Here is a 23,388-nt window from a genome sequence, read left to right on the forward strand (position 1 = left end):
CCTCACTTTCAGTCTGTATGTGCCCCTAGGTCTGAAGTGGCTTGTAGGAGCATATGTATGGGTCTTGTTTTTGTATCCATTCAGCCAGTCTGTGTCTTTTGGTTGGAGCATTTAATCCACTTACATTTAACGTAATTATCGATATGTATGTTCCTGTTATCATTTTCTTAATTGTTTTAGGTTTGTGTTTGTAGGTCTTTTCCTTCTCTTGGTTTCCTGCTAGAGAAGTTCCTTTAGCATTTGTTGTAAAGCTTGTCTGGTGGTGCTGAATTCTCTTAGCTTTTGCTGTCTGTAAAGGTTTTAATTTCTCCATCGAATCTGATTGAGATCCTTGCTGGGTAGAGTAATCTTGGTTGTAGGTTTTTCCTTTTCATCACTTTAAATATATCCTGCCACTGCCGTCTGGCTTGGAGAGTTTCTGGTGAAAGATCAGCTGTTAACCTTATGGGGGTTCCCTTGTGTGTTATTTGTTGCTCTCGCTTGCTGCTTTTAATTTTTTTTCTGTGTATTTAATTTTTGATAGTTTGATTAATATGTGTCTTGGCATGTTTCTCCTTGGGTTTATCCTGTATGGGACTCTCTGTGCTTCCTGGACTTGACTATTTCTTTTCCCATATTAGGGAAGGTTTCAACTCTAATCTCTTCAAATATTTTCTCAGTCCCTTTCTTTTTCTCTTCTTCTTCTTCTGGGACCCATGTAATTCGAATGTTGGTGCATTTAATGTTGTCCCAGAGGTCTCTGAGACTGTCCTCAATTCTTTTCATTCCTTTTTCTTTATCCTGTTCTGTGGTAGTTATTTCCACTATTTTATCTTCCAGGTCACTTTTCCGTTCTTCTGCCTCAGTTATTCTGCTGTTGATTGCTTCTAGAGAATATTTAGTTTCATTTATTGTGTTGTTCATCATTGTTTGTTTGCTCACTCTTTAGTTCTTCTAGGTACTTGATAAACGTTTCTTGTATCTTCTCTGTTTCCAAGATTTTGGATCATCTTTACTATCATTATTCTGAATTCTTTTTCAGGTAGACTGCCTATTTCCTCTTCATTTGTTTCGTCTGGTGGACTTTTACTTTGCTCTTTCATCTGCTGCGTATTTCTCTGTCTTCTCATTTTGCTTAGTTTACTGTGTTCGGGGTCTCCTTTTCACAGGCTGCATGTTTGTAGTTCCTGTTTTTTTTGGTGTCTGCCCCCAGTGGGTAAGGTTGGTGCAGTGGGTTGTGTAGCCTTCCTGGCAGAGGGGACTGGTGCCTGTGTCTGGTAGATGAACCTGGATCTTATCTTTCTGGTGGACAGGACTGCGTCCAGTGGTGTGTTTTGGGGTGTCTGTGCACCTGTTATGATTTTAGGCAGCCTCTCTGCTAATGGGTGTGATTGTGTTCCTGTCTTGCTAGTTGTTTGGCATAGGGTATCCAGCACTGTAGCTTGCTGGTCATTGTGTGGAGCTGGGTCTTAGTGTTGAGACGGAGATATGTGGGAGAGCTCTCGCTGATAGACATTATGTGCGGCCAGGAGGTCTCTGGTGGTCCAATGTCCAGAACTCGGCCTTCTCACCTCAGAGGCTCAGGCCTGAAAGCCAGCCGGAGCACCAAGACCCTATCAGCCACACGGCCAGGTGCGTGGGGAGTTTCTTGCCTTTTGGGAAGTCTGAGGTCTTCTGCCAGTGTTCAGTAGGTGTTCTGTAGGAGTTGTTCCACATGTAGATGTTTTTGTTTGTTTGTTTGTTTTTTTGTGGTATGCAGGCCTCTCACTGTTGTGGCCTCTCCCGTTGTGGAGCACCCGCTCCAGACGCGCAGGCTCAGTGGCCATGGCTCACGGGCCCAGCCACTCCACAGCATGTGGGATCTTCCCGGACCGGGGCACGAACCCGTGTCCCCTGCATCGGCAGGCGGACTCTCAACCACTGTGCCACCAGGGAAGCCCTGTAGATGTATTTTTGATGTACATGTGGGGAGGAAGGTGATCTCCACGTCTTACTCTTCTGCCATCTTGAAGGTCCTCCCCATTATTCCTTTTAATCATAAGCAAATTTGAGTTTAAGTCATCATTTTAAAAAACAGCCTTGTTGATGTCCCTAGTTCGCTTTGAAAAAACCTTACTAACTCCTCGCTGCCTCCTGGATAATGTAGTTAGCCAGACAAGGTGTTGCTTCTCGATCCAACCCCTGCCTCTCTTTCACCTTCATTCCTGATCCCTCCTACCCCCACAGACCCCATCCCTCAGGATGCCATGGATTCTTTTTAGATATTGCCCCAGTGCCACAGGGGTTGTACCATTTACACTCCCACCAGCAGTGTGTAAGTCCATCTTTTTCTCCACAGCCTTGCCAACAGCACATGTTCTTACATTTAGGAATTTTTGCCAATCTGAGAGATGAGAAGTGTTATCTCAGCATAGTTTTGATTTGCATTTCTCTTGTTTTGAGTAGGTGAAAGTGGTATACTTCTCTTCTTTGTTTATGCTGTTAGCTCTCACTGAAATGCCAGTAACCCCGACCTTCTTTCTCTCCTCCAACAAGGGCCTCATATTTCAAGTCACAGCTAAATATTTCCTTGTCTTTGTTGCTCTGAATCTTTCAATGTAGGATTAATTGTTTCCTCTTCTACAGGCCCTGGCCTGTTACATCTAGCTCACTTATGCCCTGAGGGATGCACCTTGGTCTCCTTCAAATTTAAATCCCCATTACTAACAGTGTCTGGAAAATCATCAGTGCTTACTAGGTAGTTTGATTGAGTAGTGGTTTTAAATCTATTATGGCATGAGTAAGTATCTGGGCTTGAATTCTTACTGCAAGCTTAAAGCTCATGGATGTGATTGCAACCTTGTTGTTTTCACTGATATTATTCCATAATTTTCTCAAATGAGACAATCTTTGCAATGAGGAAAATACCGAATTTCAGAATTTTTGAAGACTTTTTCCATTCTTTTTTAAAAAAAGCTATAATAAATAAAAGTATCTCGATAAAAAGCACAGCAACACTATATTGTTGTGTCATTACAAAGTACTCTAATTTTCAAAGTCCAGAATAAATCTGTGATATGATTCAGTATCTTATAATAACTGAAAGGCTGACCCATAGCACTGGTCCTGTAACCAGTTAATGTGTGTTTGCTCTTGTCAGACAAAGTATTTCTATAACTTTACACAAAAAGTTTGTATAAAAACATTTTAATCTGAAAGATTTAAAAAATGCTGTTTTTAAGTCTTTTAGCTAAATGTCATACATTGTTTAACTGATTACCAAGTAAGTGATAGGGCAATGGATAAGAAATATCTCCCTGTTGCCCATAAGAAAATAGGAGTTTTGTTTTGTTGTTTTTGTTGTTGTTGTTTTTGGCTGCACTGGGTCTTTGTTGCTGTGCACGGGCTTTCTCTAGTTGTGGCGAGTGGGGGCTACTCTTTGTTTCAGTGTGCGGGCGTCTCATTGCGGTGGCTTCTCTTATTGCAGAGCACGGGCTCTAGGCGCCCAGGCTTCAGTAGTTGCAGCACACAGGCTCAATAGTTGCAGCATGTGGGCCCTAGAACGTGTGAGCTTCAGTAGTTGCGGCACGTGGGGTCAGTAGTTGTAACACACGGGCTTAGTTGCTCCGCGGCATGTGGGATCTTCCCAGACCAGGGATTGAACTCATGTCCCCTCCATTGGCAGGCGGTTTCTTAACCACTACACCACCAGGGAAGTCCCAGAAAATAGGAGTTTTTAATGGAAAAGATGAGATTGGAAATTGCAGCTATGGTGACCTAATGCTAAATTATTTTACTTGTTTTCTCACGTTATTTTAGTGATACTGGATTTCTCACTTTTAAGAGATGATTTCTCCCCTCTTTTAAAACAGGAAAGTTGTAGCCAAGAGTGGAGGGAGGGAAGTCAAATGCCATCTAGACTAATAATTGTCAGTATTGATGATTAGGATAACAAAGCGTGGGGAAGTAGACAGAAAACAGAAACACTGGTTTCTAAGAAAAATATGAGAGTGCATACAAAGATAAAAACAGGCTCAATGTTTTATTGAGGAAAGCATAAATAAATCATGGTGTTTTTGCTCAGTGGATGAGGCAGCTGTTAAAATGATTAGAAAAGAAGACCTTGTAGCAAAACAATAAAGTATTTAATAAAACATTAAGTGGGGGATTCCCTGGTGGCACAGTGGTTGGGAATCTGCCTGCCAATGCAGGGAACACGGGTTCGAGCCCTGGTTTGGGAAGATCCCACATGCGGCGAAGCAGCTAAGCCTGGGCGCCACAACTACTGAGCCTGTGCTTCATCATGTGCCTCAACTACTGAAGCCCACACGCCTAGAGCCTGTGCTCTGCAACAAGAGAAGCCACCGCTATGAGAAGCCCGCGCATGGCAACAAAGAGTGGCTCCCACTTGCCACAACTAGAGAGAGCCCCCGCGCAGCAACAAAGACCCAACTCAGCCAGAAATAAATAAATAAATTTATTTAAAAAAGAAAAAATATTAAGTGGAAAGACAGATTATATATTTTTATATACCCTATGTACATAATTATATAGAAACGCATTTGGAGGGAAATACAGAAAAATGAGAATTGTGGCAAGAATGTTCATTACTTGCAGTTTTATTATAGTTTTTATTATAAATATTCTGTTGTAAAAAATAAAGAGAAATGCAAAGAATGTGTTCAACTCAGGAGCAAAACCAAAATAAAACAAAACAAAAGGTAGAAGAAGAGTGAAAGAGTCTGTCTTTCACATAGTTATTTACTGAGTCACGGAATTTTAGAGCTGGGAATTCTGTCCCATAAGTTCTCAAACTTTCTGGTATCAGGACCTTTTTACACCCCTGAAAATATTTGAGCACCCCAGAGAGCTTTTGTTTATATGAGTTATATCTATCAGTATTTCCATATTAGAAATCAAAACTGATAAATTATAAAATATTAAATCATTTAAAAAGAACAGTGATAAACCGATTACATATTAACATAAATAATATATTTTATGAAAAGTAGATATTCCAAAGCAAAAAAATTTAATGAGAAGAATGCCATTGTTTTATATTTTTTGCAAATTTCTTTAATATTTGGCTCAGTTGAAGACAGCTGGGTTTTCATATCTGCTTATCCATTCAGTCTGTTGTGATATGTTGTTTTGGTTAAAGTATGGAAAGAAAATCTGGTCTCAGACAGCTGTGTAGTTGGAAAAGGGAGGAATATTTTAAAAGCTTTTGCAGATAATTGTGGATATGCCACGTTGCCTCTGGAACATTCCACTGTACAGTCATGAGAGAATCAGATTGAAAAAAGCAAATGATGTCTTAATATTATTATGAAAATAGTTTTGACCTCATGGGCTCCTTGGAAATGTTTTAGGAACCTTGCAGGGGGACCTCTGACCATACTTCGAGACCCACTGCTCTAGCCCTTGAGAGATAAGAAAACTGAAACCAGAATGTTAGGTGATTTCCCCCCAATCACGTAGTTAGTGGAAGACAGAGCACTGGGACACAGTTCTTCTGGTTTCATTCCTCATGCTTTTGGAGGACTTAAATTATAGTATGACTTAGGACAACTTTTGGAAACTGATCCTGAGCGTACTTATGAGGGAGTTCTGAGATATCAAGTATAATTCCTTTTCATCTTGAAGATTTAAGAAACCACACAAAACTCCATGATAGGTAAATCAAAACTTTTAGGGAAAGTAGCATTAGGATTATAAGTGGATTTGTAAAAGTGTAATTTTTAACAAATATAAGAGGATACAGAAACATTAATTTAAACATTACATTTATGATAAGTGATATAATTACAAACGTATATTAACCACCTCTGACTAGCTAAAGACTTCCTAGCATCTTCTTTCTCAATTTTAAGTATACACTTTTAATTTCATTTTGGTTTATTGCAGTTATTTGCATATCCATTATAAGAGGCATTTTCCACGTCTGAACCTCCATTCAAATGCTGGGTGACTTTCTGTTTTTATTTTTAACGTTGCTCACGCATTCCTCTCAGATTCCACTGAAATCTCAGAAACATTAGTAGCTTGGATGCCTGAGATGGAAAACACTTTGGAAAACTTTATTTAGCCTATTCGAGTAGGCATTTCTCAAACTACACCGTCAATGCATAGCTATGTATAAGGGCCTTTGGACGGTAACTTCCTAGTGTTAATCACCCTCATTTAGCCCTCTTACATATATGTGAGAACCTTTCCCTCCCTCCATTCAGTGCTGGCCTACAGTCTCTGTCCTGGATCTGAGACTTTCCTTCAGAATTCTTCAGAAATAGTCATTTGAAGGACACCTGAGTTGTAGTCCTGATTTTGGTAGGACCTTTACAAACCATTTAAATGCGTCATTCCTTTATTATCTCATCTGTAAAATGAAGATAGTAATACCTAGCCTATTTATCTTTTTTTCATTTCATATGTTTTATTGAAATATAGTTAACTTACAGTATTAGTTTCAGGTGTACAACATAGTAATTCCATCCTAGCCTATTTGTCTTTTACAGTTGTTTTAAGATTCAAATAAAATAATGTAAGTGGAAATGCATTTGAATATAGCAGTAGTACATAGGATAGTGTGTAGCATTGTCTGTAGTAATGCAAAATACTATTTATTTTGCTATAAAATTTCCCATGTAATTCATTACAACTTGGTTGGGAGAATCCTAAGTTAACTTAATCTTAGAGTTCAGAGATATTTGAAAAATATGAAGTATACTTGTTTTTTTTTCTCTTCACAGAAAAAGATAATGCTAAATACGTTTTTAGACACCATGATGGCCGATCCTCCTCCCCAGTGCCTTGTCTGGCTACCTCTCATGCATAGGCTTGCCCACGTTGAGAATGGTAAGCAGAACTTTTATCATCCAGTTCCCTGTGCTATAGGAAGTATATGAACTGACAGTATTTGTAATGTCCTTAGTTATTATCATTGAAAATTACAGTTGACATTTGCTGGCACTCCATCACTTGAATTTGTGGTTTTAGCTTCCAAAAGAGGAATATTTATTTCTCAAAAAAAAAAAAAAAAAAGGGAGGGAGGACTTATTATACTTAGATAGGATACCAAGAGGTAGTAATATCAGGTCAGAAAACTTTGTGGTTCAAACGCCAGGCTTTTCCCCCAAGATTCCAGATGGTTGTTTTCTGCTTAAACCCACCTGACTTAGCCATGACTTCCTTTAGTTTATAAAAAGCATAACTCCAAAAAATTGTATATATTCAATATCAACCACTAACACTATAAAATTTTGGAATAGTTTAAAGGAAAATAGCCAAGATAGAATTTGGTACTGGGTTTCACCCATATTCAGTTTTTTCCTTTACCACTGAATTACTCTCAGTATCCTTCCCAAGTAGTTTGACTTAAATCTTTGTTTCACTTGAAATTGAAATGGTACTTATCTCTTAGTAACTACTTAGGTTTTTCTGCTATTGCTATCAGTTTATCTCCTTGTTTAGGTTGTTTGAATTCATTAAAGGAAAGGTCCTAGCTTTTCTCTGGAAGCTCCCTTCTTTCAAGGCTCTTCTTGCCTGTCTCTCCTCATTCCACAAAAGAGGAGTGATAGCTGAGCGGCGCTAAAAAGCAGAGTCCTCTTTTTTCATTTTGTAAGAATGAGAGAACGCTACCGTACTCTCTTTATTTTCTCTCCCTCCTACTCATACCTTTTTTTTTTTTTTAAACTTCTCAGGCTTTCACTCAGTCATGGCTTTAGTTCACAAGTCCTTAGATTCAAGATTATTTTCCTAAAGTCCTGGAATCTCTTGAGTAGACTAAAACAGCTAAATTTTTTTTTTTTTTTTTTTTTGGTACGCGGGCCTCCCACTGCTGTGGCCTCTCCCGCTGCGGAGCACAGGCCCGGAACGCGCGCATGCCCAGTGGCCGTGGCTCACGGGCCCAGCCGCTCTGCGGCATGTGGGATCTTCCCGGACTGGGGCACGAACCCATGTCCCCTGCATCGGCAGGTGGACTCTCAACCACTGTGCCACCAGGGAAGCCCAAACAGCTAAATTTTTAAACAGGATTTTTGGATAGAGATTTATGCTGTTAAATTATTACAGTGTTGGTTCTTTTCAGGGACAATACCTTTATAGCACTAAATGTTTTTGTAGTTTCATATCCAGCTCATTTTCATAAAATCATTTCATATCTGCTATCCCAAGTAGAGAGGATCTCAGTTGTCGAGATCTAGTGTTATCCGTATGAACATTTTGTTGTGACTTTGTATGTAGTATATTATTTATAAATTACATTCTTATGTGATGAACACTTTCATTATTCCTTAGAAATATTTTGATAACAAAAATTTAAATTTCTTAGAGGAGGTATGTCCTTTGGATTTCTCATTCCAGATTTTAGTTTTCTGTTATTCTTGAGTGATCTTGTTGTATTATTTTTCTCACCTAGTGCTCAGGTTTTGTTGTTGTTGTTTGTTTGTTTTGAGACTTGATTCTCTAGTTAATATGCATTTTTGGAAGTAGGACTAAAAATCCTTATGATTGAGACAACACTGCCTTTGTATACACAGTGCTAGAAAGAGTTGTTCAAATGAATATTGAATATTATATCCCTCTTTCCTTTGACTTCCATTTCTTGTGTTCAGAATTGAATTGCCAGAGGGAACAATCGTGCTGTCAACATTTAAAAGTATAAATAACAGGGCTTCCCTGGTGGCGCAGTGGTTGAGAGTCCGTCTGCCGATGCAGGGGACACGGGTTCGTGCCCCGGTCCGGGAAGATCCCACATGCTGTGGAGTGGCTGGGCCCGTGAGCCATGGCCACTGAGCCTGCGCGTCCCGAGCCTGTGCTCCGCAACAGGAAAAGGCACAGCAGTGAGAGGCCCGCGTACCAAAAAAATAAAAATAAAAAGTATAAATAACAATCTGTAATATACAGTTGTGCATTTATTGCCCACTTCCACTGAGTAAACTGGACTTTCAGGCTATAAGAGAATCCCAGTAACCCCCATAAATCCTGACTGCCGGCTGGCGGTTTTTCCTGAGGTAAGATGCTGTGTGAGGTGGAGAAAGGAGTCTCAGGTCACCTGAGTTTCCCTCTCTCCAAATCACTGCCCCTTCATTGGTTAGAGCACCTTATTTTATGCCAATACTTGGAGCTCTTACCTAAAACTAGTATTTTGATATGGTAGCCTTACTTTTTTACCAGTTACCATTTGCACCCAGGTATGTAGTAGTATTTATTTATTTATTTATTTACTGGCTGTGCTGTGTGTCATGTGGGATCTTAGTTCCCCAACCAGGGATCGAACCAGTGCCCCCTGCGTTGAAAGCTCGGAGTCTTAACCACTGGACTTCCAGGAAAGTGCCTGTAGTATTTAGTTCAGCAAACATTTGGAGGCCTTCAGTCCAAAGGACTGTGTGAAATACCACTTGCAAGTAGCAGAGACATAAAGCATGGTGTACTGGCTCTCACAGATTTTATGTTAGTGAAGGAAACATATGTCCACAACTAACAATATACATCTCTTTAAAAAAATAGGTTTGGAAGAGAAATTTTGGAATGAGGGTGTCTCTCCTCCTTACTGGTTTATTTACCTAAAATTTGAGACACGAATGTCATTTTAAAGAAGGAAATTAGTTGTTTTTTAAGGTGGATTGTAATCTATTCTAAATGGAAAATTTTGTTATTTTCTTTTTATTCCAGTGAATGGCTGGTTAGGTTAACTAAATTGAAGACAATTTAGATTCTTCACTTCTAGTTTTGTTTTCACCTTTGCTTTTATGTTAAATTTGGTTTTCCACTGTACTGACTTTATTCTCCAAATGAAAATGACTTCTTTCTCCCTCTGGTTCCCTCTCCTCCCTGCCCTCATCCCTCAAGTCTTCCACCCCGTGGAGTGCTCCTATTGCCGGTGTGAGAGTATGATGGGTTTCCGGTACCGATGCCAGCAGTGCCACAACTACCAGCTCTGCCAAAATTGCTTTTGGCGTGGCCATGCCAATGGCCCTCACAGCAACCAGCACCAGATGAAGGAGCATTCCTCTTGGGTAACTGCTTTGTGTCTCAGTCTGTGTCCCCAGCGGTTATCTGTTTCATCCATAACAGCACCAGGGCCACTTTTCTGATAGATGCCTATCAAATAAGGATGTGGTGTCATAAAATATTAACCTTTACATTTATGATGGGGCTTGCAGATATGTTGTGCTTCATCACTTGATTTGAAAAGGAGAGTTTTTAAAGTTCTAGGAGATGGAGATATTATGACCTTTGATGTGGTCCCTTTTATTCAGTAAAATGGAATGTTGCAGTGCTCGCTTTCCCAGTGAAAAGTGTCTTCTTTTTTTTTTTTATTAATTAATATTCATTTTTGGCTATGCTGGATCTTTGTTTTTGTGCGTGGGCTTTCTCCAGTTGCGGAGAGCGGGGGCCACTCCTCATCGCGGTGCACGGGCCTCTCACTGTCGCGGCTTCTCTTGTTGCGGAGCACAAGCTCCAGACGCGCAGGCTCAGTAGTTGTGGCTCACGGGCCTAGATGCTCTGCGGCATGTGGGATCCTCCCAGACCAGGGCTTGAACCTGTGTCCCCTGCATTGGCAGGTAGATTCTCAACCACTGCGCCACCAGGGAAGCCCGAAAAGTGTCTTCTTTTAAAATTGTACAAGGGGGTACCACCCCCACCCCAGAAGACTGACTCTCTGAGCTTTAAGGAAGATTTAAAGTTCTTTTTTTCAAGCAAACTTTATTCATGCTTATAGGGTTTAAATGTTGCAGGGAAAGCTGCATGAGATGAAGGAGTTAAATTTTTACCTCTCTAAAGTTGGGTAGATACTGTATTTTACAATTGCCACACTGATGTCTTTACTTTCAAAAGCAATCTTTTTTTTTTTTTAATATAAATTTATTTATTTACTTTTGGCCGTGTTGGGTCTTCGTTTCTGTGTGAGGGCTTTCTCTAGTTGCGGCGAGCGCGGGCCACTCTTCATTGCAGTGCGTGGGCCTCTCACTGTTGTGGCCTCTCTTGTTGCGGAGCACAGGCTCCAGACGCGCAGGCTCAGCAATTGTGGCTCATGGGCCCAGTTGCTCCGTGGCATGTGGGATCTTCCTGGACCAGGGCTCGAACCTGTGTCCCCTGCATTGGCAGGCAGATTCTCAACCACTGCACCACCAGGGAAGCCCCAAAAGCAATCTTTTAAATAACAGTATTTGGGTAGAGGTCAATGTCTGATTTTTCTGTGGTGTTTATAAATCATGTAACAAGTTTAATATCAATCATTTTTTCTTCCCTTCTCTCAGTTTATTTCCAGAGTTTAAAAAATGTCATATTTTTATTTCCTAAATTGCTATAGCCTTGCTTTAAATCCTTTTCCTCTAGCTTTTGTTTGTTGGTTGGTTAGTTTGCTAAAAGGTAGAAAAATATATAGGGTCATAAGTATAATTCAGGATCTAGGTTCTTAAGCCCGGTCATCCTATTAGACTTTAAGTATTAGAAAGCTTCAATAAGCAGGGTTTTTTTTCTATTTTCTTTTTTTTCCTAGTTAACCGTCTTAAAACTCAACCAAGAAAAAAGCAAATAAGTTTATATCAGGGATTAGTTAAAAACAAGAAACAAACTTTAATCAGGTGTATACTTTACTTCCTACATCTCTGATAATGTGTTAGAGATAATTTTTTATTAGATGGCTTTTCAGTTACAGCTAACACATAAAATTTTGTTAAACTGAACCTCCTATCCTGGGTCTTATGTTGTAAATTCCAATATTTCTTTTGGTTGAGGAGTCATTATTTTAAATTTTTTAAACAAGCAAAGGGAAAACAAAAAATAAAACCCAGTAGTTTAGTCTCTTTTTCATTGACTAGAGAGAATTTATAGATTTTCAAATTGTTACTTTTTCTTCTTCTTAAAGTACAAGTATCCCGCTGTGTTAAATGACTTATTAATATTTTTCAACTGTTTTTTGTTTAGAGTCTAACTCTTTACACTGAGAAGGCTCGTTGCCTTATTACCTTTCATAATGACTGGATTCTCTGGAATGTATCTACTGAAAGTTTTTCTAGATGTTGGGGCTAGGAGGATGAGGAACTTCTTTTTCACCTTAGTTTGAACTTGCTCATTTAGCTACTTTAAAACCCATATAGAAATGGGAATTTTACATTTATTTAAAGATAAGTGACTGTTTGAATATTGCTTTATGATTTACAAAGCAGTTTTTCATATACTCTGTTGATCTGTAACCTACATAAAGGAAAGTACAGAAATCACAAGTGAATTCTTACATTTCTGTTTGATCCTCACAACACTCTTGTGAAGTAAGTCTTATCGCCATTTATTGTTATTTTTATTTCAGCTTTGTTATTTTTTTCTAGTTTATTAATTTATTTTTGTTATAGTGACTTAAGAGTTAAGGAAAAATCAAGTATTATCAGCATGCATAATTTTGAAGCTGGTATCATAAATGTATTAGTTCTGAATTTTGATGAGTATTTGCATTATGATGGTAGATGCATATTGGTAAGGTCTTTTACATGTCTGTGTGTGACTTGCTTTTAAGACTAGGACTCTGTGTGCAGTGCCCTTGTTCTTTGAGGAAGATATGGATGAATTTTGAGGCTGTTGTGGGTAAAGAAATTTCCACCTAACAAAAAAATGTGTTATCAGTTTAATAGTAATTTCTTTGACGTTTGTCCACTGTGTTTGTACTAAAATTTTGAATGAATGTTTCTCTGTGTTCACCACAGATGAATTTAGTGTGCATTTAACCAGTCTGTATATGAATTTGCATTGTAGATTTGATATGTGTAGTGTTGGTGCTTGGAAATTTATTTTGATTTTTCCAAAAGTTCTGTTTAATGTTTTATCTAAGTAACTGTGCAGTATAATTCGCCATTCTTTTATTCATCAATCCATTCATTTGTCTTTATTATAGAAAAGAATGCCATATGGTACCATACCTGTAATTCATTCTGTCCATTCATTATTTATTCAAAAGATATATTTTGAGCACCTGCTATGTCCCAGGCACTCTGTAAGAGGCTTGTGAGATACGTCTATGAACAAACTAGACGACGATTCCTGCCTTGGTGGAGCTTAAATTTTAAGGGTGTTAAAGAGACCACTAGGGCTCACCAACATCACTGTTTTCCTGTTCTTGCTGGGCACACATCTAGACTACATTTCTCAGCCCCACTGTATCCAAAAGGACCATGTGAATAGCTGTTACCAGTGGAATGTGATGAGAGTGATATATCTCTTCCCAGAACAAGACAATTAGTAACTGGGTGCCTTTTCTATCCTCTCTAGCAGCTTAATGGAGAGAATTTCATTAGGACCCAGAGAGGGTGAAACCATAAAATGAAAGGAAACTGCGTCCTTGAACAATGGGTGGAGAGGAATATCCTGCCAACCTGTGTGACTCTGATGGAAGCAAGGGAGAAACTCTGTGTTAAGCTACTGAGGTTTTAGTTTTTGCTACAGTGGTTGGTACTGGAAGTGGAATTCTGTTAAAACAAAACCTTAACATTTGTTTCGTTGGCTTAGCAGTCAGGAAGCACGCTGATGAGGACACTGATATTGGAGTTGGGAAAGACAGAAACCCAAGTTCTGCAGTGGTGACCAATTTGGTAAATTTGTCATCCATGATAATTTGGAAGACTTCCTTCATGCCAAGCGAACTCTAGGTCAAACGTTGGAAAAGGTCAGAGTGTGTGTTGACTCTTATTGGTAAGGTATTACATGAAAGAGATGAGCTTAGGAAAGAATTGGCTAGCTTTCCAGCAAAAAATGAAAGGGAATAGAGAAAGTTCTGAGAGTTGGGGCAGTGAAAGGAAAAACAGACTATTTCTAGAGAGCAAGAGATAAGAGTTGAGAGAGGTTTTGAGCATCAAAGACCTAGTAAGTGTTCTCAGTTGAAAAAAAAAATGTGACAGTCCTGTGGCAAAGATCAGATGAAGTATAGTTCTTAACTGGCTTCTCATCAGAATCATCTTGCTCCCACCTTCATAGGTTCTGATTTAATGGGTCCAGGGTACATGAAACCCGGACACAGGCAGTTTTGGAAAGTTCTGTTTTGCAGCCAGAGTTGGAAACTGCTGACCTATTGTTTCATGTGGCCTCCAGGTGGCTTCGGTTAGTTGAAAGCAAGAGGAATGGAGGCATGTCTGGGGAAGAACTTTGTGTGTGGTTACTGGCACATGGAGCCAACTGGAAACAAATAGATCAAAGACCTGCTAAGTTTTTGACGGAATTCTGTTGGCAATGGAACCATGAGCCTGACTATTACAGCTATAAAATCAATTTTTAAGGACCCAGAACTTGGCCTGGAAAGAGGTGGGTTATGAAGGTTTTACGGCCCCTCAGGAGGGTGTGCCAGAGCCCACATGGCCAAGGAGAATATTTGGTAAGGAAGAACCTTCTCCTCCTGTCCCACTCTTGTATATTGGGACTGGGGAGAGCAGGGGCAAATAACATGCCTTTTCAGTTCATAGGTTGTGTCTTAAGGAGCTGCACGTGGTCTTGATGAAGGAAACTGGCAGAGCCAGAGGTCCTGCACTTGTAGTTAGATGTGCTGACTGAATGGGACTTCAGGTTTGCTTCTGGGCGGTGGGAGAGGCTTGAGTGTGTTCTTTGGGTAGTGAAAGTGAGCAGAAAGATATTTAGTGATTAGAAGTCCTTACCAGTATCCATGTTTTCCTTTTCTTCTGGATATGTAACTAGATTATATAGCCATCCTCCTTGTAGCCGGATGGGCCATATGACTAGTTCTTAACCATGGAATTTGTTTGGAAGTCATCTGTGTTACTTCTGGGTCAAGGTAGTTTAAAGCAGGTGTGTCTTCTCCATTCTTTCTATCTTTGCCTTTCCCACTCCCTGTGTACACCAGCCCAAATGAAAGGATCTCTGTTAGTTAACAGAGGCAGAGTCCTTAGATGAAAGGAGGCTGGGGCCCTGAATTCATGGATCAGAGCCCCTCTTCCAGTGTACACTGGACTCTCACATGAGCAAGAAATCAGAAAAAGGAATCAAGGGTAGGAGTGGGGATAGTCTTATAGGCCTTGTTGAGAAAGTGAGATTTGAGCAAAGTCTTAGATGTCTGCCTGCAGACATCTGGGGAAGAGCAGAAGTTTTCAGGATCGTGGCCGTACAGGAAGAGTGTGCATGTGAATTCAGGGAACAGCAAAAATGCCAGAGTAGCCAGAGCAGAAGGAGCAGCAGGAGAGCTGTAGGGAGGGGGTCAGAGAGGTGACAAGGGCCTTGCTGGCCATTGTAAGGGCTTTGGCTTTTACTCTGAGTGAAAGCAGGAATCTTTGTAGAGCTTTGGGTAGAAGATAGCTTGAGTTGATTTATATTTTAAAATGATCCGTCTGGATGCCATGTAAAGAGTAAACAGTGGAAGGAAAAGATAGAAGCAGACCATTTCAGAGAGATGATTGCAGTAATTAAAACAAGATATGGTAGGATGTTAGCAGTAGAGGTGATGAAAAGAGCTGAATTAGGATATGCTTTATAAATCTGCTTCATGGGTGGGATGTGGCTTGTGAGAGGAAAGGAGTCCAGGGAAGCTCTAAGATTTTGTCCCAAACAGTTAGAAGGATGGAATTGCCATCTGCTGAGATGGGGAAGGTTTGGGCTAAACATCATTTAACAGTGATTTAAAAAAAACCAAAAACAACAACAGCAGTGTATCAGGATCTTCCTCCAAATCTGAATCATTTAAATATGGCAATAAAAATCCTACAAAATATTATACATAGTTTGAATAAGGTGTTATTTTTAAAAGTATAATTTAATAGAAAGCATGATAGATGATAGTCTCTGTGACTGAATGAACCACTTAAACAGAAGTCCTTGTTCAGATCACAAGGCTGGAATGGTCGACAGGACCCCCCTCTGTGTGGGCCTCTGAATGTGGCTTGTGCTTTTCACAGCATGGAGACATTATTTTAAGAGAGAGCATCACCGGAGGAAGCAGCTGGAGGACGAGCATCTCACAAGGCTGCAAGGCCTTGTCTTACCTGGCTGTAAAGTTATGCGGCCACATTCCGCCATATTCTGTTGGTCACAGTCTCTAAGGCTGGAGGGAAGGAGAAGGGACTTCATCTCATGATGCTGGGGTGGTGGTCAAGTCCACCACAGTGGAGCAAGGGTGGTGAGAGAGATCCCTGCAGTTATGTTTGGAAAATACAGTCTGCCACCCAGCGGATAAAGCCTTACATTCTGATCAAGGATTTTCGTTCAGCCATGGAGACTATCATGTTTTTCTACCACATTAGTACAGTTCGGTGGCATTAAGTATATTCACGTTGTTGTGCGACCATCACCACCATCCATCTTTGGGACCTTTTCATCTTCCCAAACGGAAACTCTTAACCCTTTCCTGATCTGCAAGGAGGGCTGGAGGTAAACAAGACTGCTCTCATTCCCTGCCTTCCCCCTTGCCTTACTTTCAGGTGTCCACTTATTCTTGTCTTCACTTTACCAAGAGAAATTTGACCAATTCCCATGTGGTTACTACTCCATGGCAGGAAGTGTGTATGTGTATGCACAATACACTTGTACCACAGTACAGTTTGTTGTCAGTAGAGGTAGTTATATAACTTAGTTGATGACATGGAAATTTCACCTTTCTTCCCAGCAGATGGCAGACTCCACCTCTGAACAAAGTTACTTATCCTGTTCTTCAAAATCTATAAATGACAAAGTATTGGATTTGTTTAACAATCTCTATTAATATTATTGCTTTTTTTTTTAAAGTAAATGTTAATGAGCAACTCACATATGTCCAGTGTAGTTGTTTGGGCACTGATGATATTAAATCATTTGCTTTAAGGAGTCAGAAAATTATGTTGTTATAGACTTGGAACAATTAAGACTGTTGACTTTGTCAGAAACAATGTTTCATTTTCATGTGATCAGCATACCTCTCCTCACATCTCTAGAATTCTAAGAGATAATGTGTATTCATTGAGGGAAAAGGTACACTTCTTGGCCATGCCCCTGTTCAGTTCTAAATAGTTACATGTCATAGTTAAATAGCTACTTTGTACCTGGTGCAAAACTAGGCAGGAGGACTATTTTTTTTAAAGGCATAAGACAGTATACCTACTTGTAGCAAGTTACAGCAGGAGGTAAGATACACACATGAAGAAAATCCAAACAAAAGCTACAAAATCTAGTCCCTTAGGTTAGTGCCCCACACTCCTCAGAAAAACTGCTGAGACTTGCCCACTGTGGCTCTAACCTGTTTTGTTTGGGTTTTTTTTTAACATCTTTCTTGGAGTATAATTGCTTTACAATGGTGTGTTAGTTTGTGCTGTATAACAAAATGAATCAGCTGTACATATACATATATCCTCATATCCCCTCCTTTTTGCGTCTCCCTCCCACCCTCCCTATCCCACCCCTCTAGGTGGTCACAAAGCACGAGCTGATCTCCCTGTGCTATGTGGCTGCTTCCCACTAGCTATCTATTTTAAATTTGGTGGTGTATATATGTCAATGCCACTCTCTCACTTCGTCCCAACTTCCCCTTGCCCCTCCCCGTGTCCTCAAGTCCATTCTCTACATCTGCATCTTTATTCCTGTCCTGCCCCTAGATTCTTCAGAGCCTTTTTTTTTTTTTTTTTAGATTCCATATATATGTGTTAGCATACGGTATTTGTTTTTCTCTTTCTGACTTCACTCTGTATGACAGACTCTAGGTCCATCCACCTCACTACAAATAACTCAATTTCGTTTCTTTTTATGGCTGAGTAATATTCCATTGTATATATGTGCCACATCTTCTTTTTCCATTCATCTGTTGATGGACACTTAGGTTGCTTCCATGTCCTGGCTATTGTAAATAGAGCTGCAATGAACATTGTGACATGACTCTTTTTGAATTACTGTTTTCTCAGGGTATATGCCCAGTAGTGGGGCTGTCTAAGCATTTCTTTTAACCCTTTGTCTTGATAGAAATTTGGCTTTCCTGTAGGTGTTCCACTTCTCTCGCAGCCCTTTCAGGTGGTGGCTATCTATTCTCCTACATCCACATGAATCTTTAGGGTTTGGGAGGTGAAATTATTGTTAGGGTGACCATATAAATTAGCATATAATCCAGACTCATGTGAGAGTGGAAGGGGACACTGTTAATTATGCAGGGACAACATGCGTAAACTGCAATTATCCTGGGTAAACTATTTATGGTCACTGTTTTAGTTTTCGTTTCCTGCATAATAAATAACCATAAACTTAGCAGCCTAAAACAGCAGAAATATGTTATCTAGGTCAGAAGTCCAGGCAATGGCATGGCTGGATTCTCTGCTGTAGGTCTCACTGCGTTGAAATCGAGGTGTCAGCTGAGGCTGTAGTTATCATCTGGGCTTGAGGGTCCTCGTGTCATCTCACTGTTTGTTGGCAGGATTCATTTCATTGCAGCTGTGATGATGAGGTCCCCGTTTTCCTGATAGCTGCCAGCCAGGGGTGACTCTCAGCTCCCAGGGGCTACCTGCAGTTCCTTGACATGTGGCCCTCATAGGCACTTCACAGCATAGATGTTGGCTTTCTTCGAGGCCAGCTAGAGTGCATCTCTCTGAAACCTCTTCTGAAACCAGCCAGAAAAAAATGCTGCTTTTAAACAGCTCACCTGATTAGACCAGGCCCACCTAAGGTAATCTTCCTTTTGCTGTATAACATAATCAGAGGAGTGATCGTTTATCATATCCACAGTTTCCACCTACATTCAAAGAGGAAAGGCTGTTACAAGGATGAGGATTAACCTCAATTATAAGTTGAGGGTCAGCTTATATTTCTGTGAATGCTGTCACCCTGGTTATTTTCCTTCTTGTATTCCTTCCTGCCACTTCTAGATCTTTACACCCTGAATCTCTTAGATTAAAAAAAAAAAAAGGGGCTTCCCTGGTGGCGCAGTGGTTGAGAGTCCGCCTGCCGATGCAGGGGACGTGGGTTCGTGTCCCAGTCCGGGAAGATCCCACATGCCGCGGAGCAGCTGGGCCCGTGAGCCATGGCCGCTGAGCCTGCACATCCGCAGCCTGTGCTCCACAACGGGAGAGGCCACAACAGTGAGAGGCCAGCGTACCGCAAAAAACCAAAAAAACAAAAAAAAAAACAAGCAAGATGCTGCTTTGAGGATCATGTCATTTTAGCCCTGTTATCCTTCTTCTTTTCTGGTGGTATTATCTCCATCCTTTCTGGACATACTCCTTCACTGCTGGATGGTTTGGTACCCGATTGATGGTCACCTCATGGTGATTTCTGCATCTCTGTAGTCAAACCTTTTAAGACCTTGGCCACATGGTTTCTTGACTTCTTCAGCTCTGACACTCTTCTTCTCCACTGAACATCAGACGTCTGCTCTCTCAGTTACACCCTAGACCTTTTCACCACCTCCAACTGCTCCTACTTCCAAAATCACTGATTTCGACATCCTATTCTCGTTTGATATCCCATTATCATTCCAGTTGACTTTTCAACTGCTCTCACTAAGATCATTTTTTAATCTCTTTCCAGCCTTTTATCCATTCATCTGTCTCCTCTCTCTATCCACCATTCCTTGCTTCTTTTTTCTTCTCTCCTTACCATTTTAGATATGGCTCTTCATTCCTGTACCATAAACGCCATTGTCCTGTGACTTTTTTATCCATGTCTCTGTCAACTAAATTCATGGATGAACTAATTTATCTGCTTTCTCTAGTACTTCTGGAGAAATCTGTACAATAGGACAGATTAGTATTACCTTAAGCTTCACGATCACCAACTACATGTTGATGCTCAGCATTGCAATCCTGTTGCATTTCTCTGATCACCTTGCTTTTCCATTCTTTGCAGTGGTCAGTTAAAGTCATAAAGGAATAAAGTCTCCATTCGTTTTAAACCACCTACCCCAACTCTTCCCTGTCTTTCAGTAGATGACCTCTTTTCTTACACAGAGAAAACAAAAGCCTTAAGACAGGAACCCCCTTAACTTTCTGCTGCCAGCTTCATTAACTCATTTATATGTTTATCCAGCAAATTCTAATTCAGTACCTGCTACCTCGCAGACACTGTTGTAGGTGTGGGGTTACTTAGAAAAGGCTAGGACAAAGTCATTTCCTTCATGGAGCTTACGTTTTTTTTTGTTTTTTTTTTTGTTTTGTTTTGCGTTACACGGGCCTCTCACTGTTGTGGCCTCTCCCGTTGCGGAGCACAGGCTCCGGACGCACAGGCTCAGTGGCCTTGGCTCAAGGACCCAGCTGCTCCGCAGCATGTGGGATCTTCCCAGACCGGGGCACAAACCCGCGTCCCCTGCATCGGCAGGCGGGCTCTCAACCACTGTGCCACCAGGGAAGTCCGGAGCTTACGTTTTAAAGGGGACAGATGGATAAAAACATTTTAAAAACAAAATCCCCAAAATAAGTGAACAAGGAAGATATCAAATGATGATAAGTTCTATGTAGAAAAGTAAAATGATAAAAAGATGACTGAACAGCTACTTAGGATATGGTGGTCAGCAACCTGCTGAAACTGACTCAGGAGGAGACAGCGAATCTGAATAAATCTGTGATAAGTAAAGAGATTAAGGTAGTGATAAAAAAAACCTTCCCACAAAAGGCCGGGCCTAGATGCCTTCACTGGTGAGTTCTACTGAACATTTAAAGAGTTAATACCAAGGCTTCACACATTTGCCAAAATAGGAGAGGATGAACACCTCCGAACTCATTCTTGTCAGGCCAGTGTTATGCTATCTGATATGAAAACAAAACCTAACAAAACAAAAAAGAGGATATCAAAAGAAAAGAAATTACAGACCAATATCCCTTAGGAATGTAGCCTCAAAAATCCTCAATGAAATATTAGCAAACCAAATTCAACAACATATAAAGATTATACATCAGTTTATGACCAAATGTATATTATCCCAGAAATGCAAGGTTGGTTCAACATGCAAAAATCAATCAATATAATACCATATTATTAGAATAAAGGACAAAAATACATGATTATCACAATAAATGTGAAAAAGGAATTTGACAAAATGCAACCTCCTTTCATGATAAAAATCAAGCAGCAAACTAGAAATAGAGGGTAACTGCCTCAATCTGATAAATTTCTTCAACATCTGTGAAAAACCCATAGCTAATGTTACACTTAATGGTGAAAGACTGAAAGCTTTCCCTGTAAAATCAGGAACAAGACAAGCATGTCTGCTCTTGCCGCTTATATAAACATTGTACTGGCTGTCCTAGCCAGGGCAATTAGGCAGCAAAAAGAAATAAAATGCATCCATATTGGAAAAAGAAGTTAAACTCTTTATTTGTATATAACAGGAATATGAATATAATTAACACTATTGAGTTGTACATTTAAAATGGTTAAGATGGTAAATTTTATGTGTTTTTTACCACATTTTTTTTTTTTTTTTTGCGGTATGCGGGCCTCTCACTGTTGTGGCCTCTCCCATTGCGGAGCACAGGCTCCGGACGCGCAGGCCCAGCGGCCATGGCTCATGGGCCCAGCTGCTCCATGGCATGCGGGATCCTCCCGGACTGGGGCACGAACCGGTATCCCCTGCATCGGCAGGCGGACTCTCAACCACTGCGCCACCAGGGAAGCCCAGCACAATTTTTTTTTAAGTTAACTTTAGGAGAAAACGGGCAAAGGATCTGAATATACATTTCAGAAGATATACAAATGGCCAATAAACATGTGAAAAGATGATCAACATTACTTAGTCATTGGGGAAATGACTAATCAAAGCCACAATGAGATGCCCCTTCACACCCACTAGGTTGGCTGAAATAAAGACTGACAGTAACAAGTGTTGTTGAGAATGTGAAGAAATAGGTACCCTAATACACTGCTGGTGGGAACGTAAAATGGTGCAGCCACGTTGAGAAAATAGTTTAGCAGTTGCTCAGAATGTTAAACAGAGTTACCATGTGATCCAGCAATTCCACTCCTAGGTGAGAATTGAGAATTCTCCTCTGAGAGTTGAAAATATACATTCACAGAAAAACTTGTTCATGAATGCTCATAGCAACATTATCCAAAATACCTCAGAAGTGGAAATAAAGCCAAATGTCTGTCAACTGTTGAACAGATAATCAAAACGTGTTATGTCAACATTATGGAATACTATTAGGCAACAAAAAGAAATGAAGTACTGATACATGCTAAAACATGGATGAACCTTGAAAACATGCTAAGCGAAAGAAGCCAGACATAAAAAGTCACATAGTGTTTGACTCCACTTACATGAAATACCCACAGTAAGCAAGTGCATAGGGACGAAGTAGATCAGTGGGGTGGGCAAAAAGAGTATTGGGTTTCTTTTGGGGGTGGAAAACATCTTCTGAAATGAGATATTAGTTATGGTTACACAACTGTTTTGAATAGATGAAAACCACTGAATTGTAACTTTAAAAGGGTGAATTTTATGGTATGTGAATTATACATCTCAATAAAGCTATTAAAAATTGGTCAGGGAAAGTTTTTTTTAAGAAGTGACATTTGAACTGAGATTGGAATGACTAACTTGAGGTTGGTGGTTATGAATTCAAAGTCAGACCAGTCAGCGTAGTTGTATATTTTACTTCTGCCCCCTCACTGTGTGGGTAGAGGAGCAGAGCGGGTGGAGTTGGGGTTTTGACAGAGGAGTGTGACAAAGGAGGAGGGTTGGCGCGAGAGGCTGGAGAGTAGGCAAAGACATGAATGTCGTAATGGGCTGTGGAATATAAGTCGGTTGAAGAGAGAAATGAGACCATGAGGGAGACAAGGGACTGTGTGAGGGTAGCAGGCTCGGTGGAGACGGGTCCCATCGGCGCTGAAGTATTGTTCGAGGGCACTGGAAGGAGTGATCTAGAGAGATAGAAGTTGGTATGAGAGCGCAGTGCTTGACATGGAGATGTTAGATAATGTGCGGTAATTGGCAATACGGTGTTCTAGGACGTGACTTGAAGCTGGTGACCCACGCAGAGTGGGGGAACGTTGTTGTAGGAGAGTTCAGGGAAGGCTACTGTATATGCTCCCTGAAGCTGCTGTAACAAATTACTGCAAAGTTGGTGGCTTAAAACAAATTTATTCTCTCACAGTTATGGACATCACAATTCTATTTTATTTTAAATTTTATTTTATTGACATATAGTTGATTTACTATGTTGGGTTAATTTCTACTGTACAGCAAAGTGGTTCAGTTATACATATATATACACACACATTCTTTTTCATGTTATTTTCCATTGTGGTTTGTCACAGGATATTGAATATAGTTCCCTGTGCTATACAGTAGGACCTTGTTGTGTATCCATTCTGTATGTGATAGCTTGCATCTGCAAATCCCAAACTCCCAGCCCATCCCTCCCTCCCCCCCTCCCCCTTGGCAACCACAAGTCTGTTCTCTCTGTCTGTGGATACCATAATTTGAAATCAAGATGTGAGCAGGGCCATACTCCCTCTGGAGGCTCCAGGGAAGAATCCATTTATATTAGT

At 40.4% G+C, this 23,388-nt stretch overlaps 1 protein-coding gene across 21 annotated transcripts in view; it reads left to right on the forward strand.

Annotated features, from left to right (window-relative positions):
• The window catches only part of DTNB (dystrobrevin beta), a 256,123-nt gene that overhangs the window by 78,197 nt on the left and 154,538 nt on the right, over positions 1-23,388 (forward strand). For all 21 annotated transcript variants that reach the window (XM_060309424.1, XM_060309423.1, XM_060309425.1 and 18 more), the window contains 2 exons: positions 6,708-6,813; positions 9,808-9,974. In XM_060309424.1, the coding sequence (XP_060165407.1) occupies positions 6,708-6,813; positions 9,808-9,974 (273 nt within the window). The remainder of the gene's footprint in view (positions 1-6,707; positions 6,814-9,807; positions 9,975-23,388) is intronic.

Source organism: Globicephala melas, chromosome 12, assembly GCF_963455315.2.
Source record: "Globicephala melas chromosome 12, mGloMel1.2, whole genome shotgun sequence".
In the NCBI taxonomy this organism is placed as follows: Eukaryota; Metazoa; Chordata; class Mammalia; order Artiodactyla; family Delphinidae; genus Globicephala; species Globicephala melas.